This window comes from Solanum tuberosum, unplaced genomic scaffold (genome assembly GCF_000226075.1).
Source record: "Solanum tuberosum cultivar DM 1-3 516 R44 unplaced genomic scaffold, SolTub_3.0 scf00055, whole genome shotgun sequence".
Classification (NCBI taxonomy): domain Eukaryota; kingdom Viridiplantae; phylum Streptophyta; class Magnoliopsida; order Solanales; family Solanaceae; genus Solanum; species Solanum tuberosum.
This window is the reverse complement of record NW_006238981.1, coordinates 1,221,692-1,229,541: the sequence shown is the minus strand read 5'-3', so window position 1 is coordinate 1,229,541 and position 7,850 is coordinate 1,221,692. Positions and strand designations below refer to the sequence as shown.

Genomic DNA, 7,850 nt, shown 5'->3' with positions numbered 1-7,850 from the left:
TGTTGTCCACTTTTGGGACTTGTACTCATTTTGTTAGTAGCTCTGTACTAGTGACTTCCAGGTTCTGGGAGGGATCTTTATTTGTATATATGTTTTTGGTTTGCTTCCGCCTGTTTATATTGTTATTTGCCTACTCTTGTTTAGTTTCTACCCTCAGACTCATTACTTGTTGTTCCGGGTTATGGGTTGGCTTACCTACTGGCGGGTTATAGTAGGTGCCATCATGACTTGAGAAATCGGGTCGTGACACTAACAATTTCTTTTGTTGTTTCACTTCAAGAATCTCTAACAATGCTTACAGATTTTGCTCTTCAACTTCTAGAGTGCTACACTGCTCTGCTACTGCCTACTCGTGTTGTTTTCCACAACTTTATTAGATTTCATTATTAATTTACTATCAAAATAAAGATTTTCAGATGAGAGTTGGGACGCTTCCCGCCGTGAGTCGCGAGCGAGCACTGAGCATTGGCCAGTGAGAAGCGCTGCGGGCTGCGAGAACTCGGCGAGAGTCAGAGATTAGAGTTGAGAGACGACGAACTGAGAGATGAGAGATGAGAGTTGACTGTTGAACAGACGTGAGGCGAGAGATGAGAGATTGGAGTTGCTGTCTGAGTTAGGGATTTCAAATTATCAATTTAGGGATTTTCTATTAGAATTTGGGCCTAATTTGAATATGGGTTGTGGGCTATGGGCTGGCTGGGGCATGGGCTGAACTAACTTAATTAAGGGTGTAAGGAATATACATATAATATTTCGGTTTTTTCGGTTAGTCGAATTTTTTTAGCTAAAAACAGAAAACCGAACCGAAAAACTGAAATGTTGAAATTTGAAACTGAAACCGACCGAAATAACCGAAAAACCGAAACCGAAATTTAAAAAAAAATCGGTTCGGTCGGTTTTTTCGGTTTAAACCATATTATGCTCAGCCCTACATATAGGTGCATTTTATCTTGGTGTCAATTGATATTTATGTCATTCTACTTTGAATGTGCACAAATAAACGCTAAAATTATTTCAAATTGAACTAATTTCTTATACCTCCTACGTAGCATCCTTAATACATTTTGTCATATACGACACTTTTTTATAATTTAAATAACAAATTTCAAATCGATCGACCGCAATTATATTATTTGCATTATTGCACGGCACAAAAGATAACCCACTCGAACTTCAACCACAAATTTTGTTTTGTATGATCAGCCACCTGTGGCTCAAAAATAAATTCTATATAAAATAAATTCTAATTAGAGGCCTAAAAATAAATTCTAATTAGAGGCTTAAAATTTAAAGTAATTTCATATATAATTTTATATAAAATTTATTTTCTAGATTTTTTTAAAAGTTGTTTAATTAATATTAGGTAAGATATTATCAATTTCAATATTAACAAACATATTTTTTTTATTGTGGCAATCATATTGACATAATTCTATAAGTAATAAGTTGACAATGTTTTTATTAAAATAATAGAGTTAAAATAATAAAATTTGATGCAAGAAATTGATAATTTGATAGACCTCACTTTAATATGCTTGTTGCATTGCATGGAAACCTAAATAGAAATAAGAAAATATTTTACAATACATTTTGTTTGCAAGTTAGATCCTTATACTTACAAATTTGGTAATTGAACCTTTAAACTCACTTAAACACAATATTTTAAACTCTTTTTTCATCCTACGTGTGTGTAGTACAACAAATTAGGACTGAAATTTAGTCTAAATATATAAATAATGGGTGTTTTTATAAAATATAAAACTTTGGGATAGCTTTCAAATACTAGAATTTGACCCACATACTAATTTTTTCTAGTATTTGAAAACATGGGATGTTTGCCAAGTATATTTGTCAAGTAATAACAAGTTGTATGGCCAAGCACCATGAAATTTTTTCACTTTTTTCAGAGTTGAACTTCATGTCTATATGATAGATAATGTGTCTTATTAAAATATTATTAGAAAAAACTCCGTAAGATAAATTCTAGTGAAGGAAAAAGAGTACGTACACATGGCTAATAATAAGCATTTTGAATGCCTCATTTTAAACCTTACAAAGAAAATTCATTGGGACAAAACATTGTGAGGTAAAAGAGAGAGCATCATGAAAATGAACAATATGTATGTATTGAACTCCTTTCAAGTTTCAAGGCAGGATATTGGGTGCATAGAATAAAAAGGAACTCTTTTCAAGGGGGTATGAAGATTCATTTTTGACAGTTATTATGTGAAAATCAGATTTAAGAGAGCAATCTTTACGACCAACCCAGAAAGGAAGTCACCGGTAAACTCAACTAGCAATACTGGGAAGTATTATTCCATGGCATATATTGGTGCCTAAGATAAGTGATCTGCATAATATGTAAGTACGTGAGTTCAGTCATCGAGCGAATAAAAGTGGAAACTCCTTAGGGATGGGTAAAAAAAAGTACAAATGAAGAGAGGAACTCCTAATAATAACTAGAGCATGGAGTGGTCACTGCTAGCAGAGGTGATTTCCTATGAATAGTGATGCCATTGTCTTCGGTCATATCCAAATCCTCCGGTTTTAACCCTTCTGGTAATGAAAAATTGAACTTGTGCATAAGCCTTGCTAATGCTAGCTCATTTATCACAACAGCAAAAGCAGTTCCTGGGCAGCCCCTTCTGCCTGCTCCAAATGGAATCAACTCAAAGTTTAATCCTTCGAAATCAATATCACTATTTAAGAATCTCTCTGGTCGGTAGTCCTCTGGATTTTCCCATGATAAAGGATCTCTTCCGACTGTCCAAGCATTGATAATGACTTGGGTTTTAGCAGGTATTTGATAGCCAAGTAATTTTATGTCTTCCGTTGATTCTCGAGGAATTAGTAGAGGAGCGGGTGGATGAAGCCTAAGTGTCTCTTTGATTACTGCTTTAAGATAGTGCATATTTCCTAAGTCATCCTCTGTTATCTCTGCTTTCCCTTGTGCTAATACTCGCACTTCTTTCTGTAATGTTTCCATGGCTCTTGGATGTCTCAAAAGCTCTGCCATTATCCACTCTAGAGTTGTATATGTTGTATCCGTACCAGCAGCAAATATATCCTACGCATTAAAAAGAAACAAACTAAGATTGTGTATGTGTAAATGATTATGTGGAAGAATAACAATATTCTAAGTCGCTAAACTTTTAACTATGAAACAATTATGTTCAAAATTATACTAACAAAACACGCCAAAGAGGGAATAAATAGTGTGAGAGAAGCTGATGTTACCAAGAGGATAGCTTTCAATGAATCCCTTTGAAGAGGAAAGCCGGTTTCCTTTCCATTCTGAATTTCCAGCAAAACATCCACGAAATCTTTAGCTTCGCCGGTACTGTATTCTTCTTTATTGTTCCTAATAATGTGTTCCTCGATCACACTCTCTAAAAATGTATTCAATTTTTGAGCTACTTTCTCCACTTTGGTGTCTAAACCAGTGATTTTATTTACCCATTCCAGCCAAGGAATAAAATCCCCAACGTTAAAAGTACCCAAAAGTTGAACAAATTCTGCTAGGATGGCCTTTGCATCTATTCCACTTTCCCTTTCATTATATATCCTCCCTAACGCCACTCTGCTAATTATGTTACCAGTCATAAAACAAACATGATCTCTTAAATCTATCACTGAATTTGAAGAAACACACTCTTGTGTGATTTTTTCAATCATATTCGATGTTTCTTCTTCTCTAATATCACGGTAAGATCGGACTCTTTTGTTGCTGAGAAGGTGAAGCATGGCAATGCTTTTAATTTGTCTCCAGTATTCACCATAGGGACTAAAGCCCACGTCCTTAGAGCCGTAAAAGAGTCTATCAGCCATGCTAGATTTAGGTCTGCTTGAGCATACGAGATCATGAGTTTTCATGATGTCACGAGCAGCTTCGACAGAGGAAGCAACGAGCACAGGCTTACTGCCAAAGTGAAGTAGCATGACTGGACCATATTTTTTGGATAGTTTATGGAGAGAACGGTGAGGAAGAGATCCAAGTTGATGGAGATTTCCTATGATAGGAAGCTTTGTTGGAGATGGTGGTAACTTATTTGAAGTAGAAAAGAAGCACTTATGAAGAAAGAAAAACAGAGGAATTAGAAGAGAATACCAGGTAAGATCCATTATTTTTTAGATAGGAATATTGATGAGAATAAGGAAACAAGTACGCCCTAATTATTGACGAGGGAGTATGCGCGCATATTCAAAGAAGCTCCACCACACCAACTAAAAGGACACATTTGGGATGGATGCACTTGACGATATGAATCGTTTGAAAAATAAATGTATTTGTTTAGTAATCCCCCTAATATGTGAAAGAGTGAAAAAGTGTTTTCGTTTGGGTGAAATTCTATTCCTTTCACTTCAATTCTATAGCTAAAGGTTGATGAATGATTCAAGGGATAAAACATAATTATCCCTAGACTATGACCGAAATCTCAGAGACACACTTAAATTTAACTAAGATCTTATTACCCCTAAATTCATTTTTTTCAGTATTTTTGTGCACCTTTTGTGCCAATGTGGCACCTTCAACCAACCAAGTTGGTTGTGTTTGTACACACTCGCCCGCCACATGTGTAAATATTATTTATTAAAAAAATCATTTTTTAAAAAAAATAATCTTATTTTTTAATCTTGTGTTTAAATTAATTAATACACATTATATTACTTTCTATCGAAACTTTTTTTTACCTACATTCATTGTTTTTTCTCTTTTATTTTTTTATTGATTTTATTTTCTTTGTCTTTCGTTTTGATTTGATTTCAAATGTCTTATATTTACAATAATTTAATTTTGAACGGATATCAAAATAAATGAAGAAAATCAAATAAAACATAAAAAATTAAAACGTTAAAATTAAAGGACACTTTTAAATCATTTTTAAAAAAAAATACACATAATTTTTTAAAAATAATTAAAAGTGAAAAGATAATAAATTGATTAGAAAAAAAAGTTTAAAGTGAAAAGAAATTAAAATAACGATTTTACAAAGAACAAAATAAAAATAAATAAATATATATAAGTTTATTGTCAATAAATATGGGTACTAACTAATTATAAAGACACCAATCAAAAAATGACATGTGTCCAATTTGTGTACTCATCACTTGCCTTCAAGAGAGTGTGCACATTCTCTATGCCATGTCACTATTGTGGTGTATTATTCCATTTTAAATTAGTTTAGGGGGTAATATGACCATAGTTAAGTTTAGGTGTGTCTCTGAGATTTCAGTCATAATCTAGGTGTACCTTATGCATTATCCCAAGATTCAACAATGAAAAAAATTGACTTGGTGGGATTCATGATTAAATTTATAAAAATATTTTATCTTGTCATGTCAAATTTATTGTAATGATAAGTTAGTTGAGAGATTTTTAAAGATAAAACATTTAAATTGAGTGATTTATCCATATAAAATGAAGTTCAATAACTCTGTTAGATAATTTTTTATATAGTTCAATGGTCTTTTAAAATAGGCCAAATACATAAACATATCCCTAAACTTGTTGGGTTTTTCCCCTCAGGTACCTCAACTATGTTATTTTCCTATTGAATCATTGAACCACCCATAATTTGTTCCTTTTAAACACCGTTGGCTGATGTGGAACCAAACTTCAACAAATAATTTTTGGTGATTGTGCGCGTGAGATCAACCTTCCCCACGTGGAAATTCCAACCAATCATACTTCAACCCAATTACACGTCAGCGCCACATATTCAATCCTCAAACCTAAAAACTAAAGCCCCTTCATTTCCCCCAATTCGCCGGAGTATTATTTTCATCGAAAATAATGAAGCTTCGCCGGAATATTATTTTCATTGGAAACAATAGAGCTTCACCAAAATATTTGAGACTTTAATCTGATCTACATAAAATAAAATAAATAGAACGAAAAAGCAGTAGACAAATTAAAGAGGGCGAGGGAGAGGTGGAGGGGGTGGGATGTGTAAAGAGAAATGGAATAGTTGCAGAGGAAGATGAGAAAGACGTTCCTTCCTTTTTTTCTTTTTCTTTTTATATTAATTATTATTATTTATTAATTTAGCTATATAAGTTGGAAAGAAAAAGAAAAAAATATTATTTCTAATTGATTTCATGCGTTTTAGGAGAGTGAACCCGATAACACATTTTCAGTTGAAGAAGAAGAAATCGATGAAGAAGATAACTTCGACATTGGAACTTGATGATTAAGAGGAAATCAATGAAGAAGACTAATGAGCTAAAGAGGAGAAATAATGATGAAGAGAAACAAAAGAGGAGAAATAAGAGAAGAAGGGGAGAAATTAGGGTTAAAAAGGGGGAAGAAGATCATTGGTGGGTGGTACAGGATCCACATCAGCGACTTTAAAGCGTCTTCACGCGCTCAAACGACGTGAGATCACGTTTGGTTCCACATTAGCCAACGGTGTTTAAAAGGAACAAATTATGGGTGGTTCAATGATTCAATAGGAAAATGGCGTAGTTGAGGTACCTGAGGGGAAAAACCCAACAAATTTAGGGATTTGTTTATGTATTTGGCCTTTAAAATATTAACCTCAGGAAACATAAATCTTTGTTTAGGCTCCGTTTAAATATGATTTGAAATAGATTGATTTGAAGTTGACGTTTTGTTTGGATATCTAATTTAGATTTTCTTAAAATTTATTTTTGCTCGGAAACATGAAACCCCACAGTTTCTTTGATATCTTGAATTAATGGTATTGTTGGGATCTCTTAACCATTCGCTCATTGACTTTTTGCTACCAAAGATGGTAACTGCTTTTATAAAGGAAAAAATGAATTAATGGGTCTTAAAATGACATGGCCCATTTGTAAACATTTACTAACTTATTTGCTTTGTAGGAAATACTTTAAACTATTTTTACAACTTGGATGAGCATTTGAGGAAAAAATGGATTTACATACAAAAATCACCAACTAGTTAGTGTTAGCACAAGCAAATAATACTGAGAAGGAATTTAGTAAAAAGTCAACGAAAGAAGAAAATGAAAAAAGCACAGGAAGCAGAATTGAGGAAACACTAGAATTGGGTATCTTTGAAAGGCATAATACGTATACGTGCATTTTAATTTGGTCTCAATAGATATTTATGTCATATAATTTTAAGTGTGTATAATAAATACTAAAATTTGTATAAAATTAAATAAATTAACATGTAAATCTTGCTTAGCATCTTGTATAATACACTTTTTTATAATTTACATACCAAGTTAAAACTAAAGGGAGCAACCGCAATTACATTATTTGCATTATTGCAAGACACAAAAGATAACCCAAACCAACTTTAACCACAAATTTTGTTTGGTAGGGTCACAGGCGGCTCAATATATTTTGAGATCGAAATTTTAATTAGAGGCTTAAAATCCAAAGTAATTTTATATATGTATTTAAAATTTATTTTCTAACATTTTTTAAAATATTTAATTTTAAGTAAGATTTTATCAATTTCAATATTAACAAATATTCTTTTACTGTTGCAATCATTACAAGAATTGTTAACATAATTCTATCAATGATAAGTTTGACATTGTTTTTATTAAAATGATAGAGGTAAAGCAGTCGAATTTTATGCAAGAAATTAATAACTTAATATACCCCATTTTAATATGTTTGTTGTGTTGCTTAACATAGATAATGTATAAGATAAAGGGGAGTTTGATGATTGCTCAAAATTGAGGGAGAAGTTTGCTTTTTAAAGCAAAGTTGGGGTGAAAATGATTTTCACCCATATATTATGTTAGATTACTTGTCTTCGCTCATTGACTTCGGTGGAAAATGAGACTTTGTTATACTTTAAAAATGAGTTTAATGGGTCTTAAAATGACATGGCCCATTTGTAAACATTC

At 32.5% G+C, this 7,850-nt stretch overlaps 1 protein-coding gene across 1 annotated transcript; it reads right to left on the bottom strand.

The window, feature by feature from the left end:
• Positions 1–2,289: 2,289 nt before the first annotated feature.
• On the bottom strand, positions 2,290–4,253 carry LOC102589634 (cytochrome P450 71A4-like). Its single transcript, XM_006344430.2, has 2 exons — positions 3,238–4,253; positions 2,290–3,067 (listed from the first exon to the last, which is right to left on the bottom strand). The coding sequence occupies exons 1-2, from the start codon at positions 4,120–4,122 to the stop codon at positions 2,450–2,452; spliced, it is 1,503 nt and encodes a 500-aa protein (XP_006344492.1). The 5' UTR covers positions 4,123–4,253; the 3' UTR covers positions 2,290–2,449.
• Between the last annotated feature and the right edge of the window lie 3,597 nt (positions 4,254–7,850).

Bases quoted from the DNA above. Each gene is read 5' to 3' on its own strand.
- LOC102589634 (XM_006344430.2), bottom strand. From the start codon at position 4,122: ATGGATCTTACCTGGTATTCTCTTCTAATTCCTCTGTTTTTCTTTCTT. The intron at 3,068-3,237 runs GTAACATCAGCT...TTTAATGCGTAG, and splicing joins CATTGAAAGCTATCCTCTTG to GATATATTTGCTGCTGGTAC.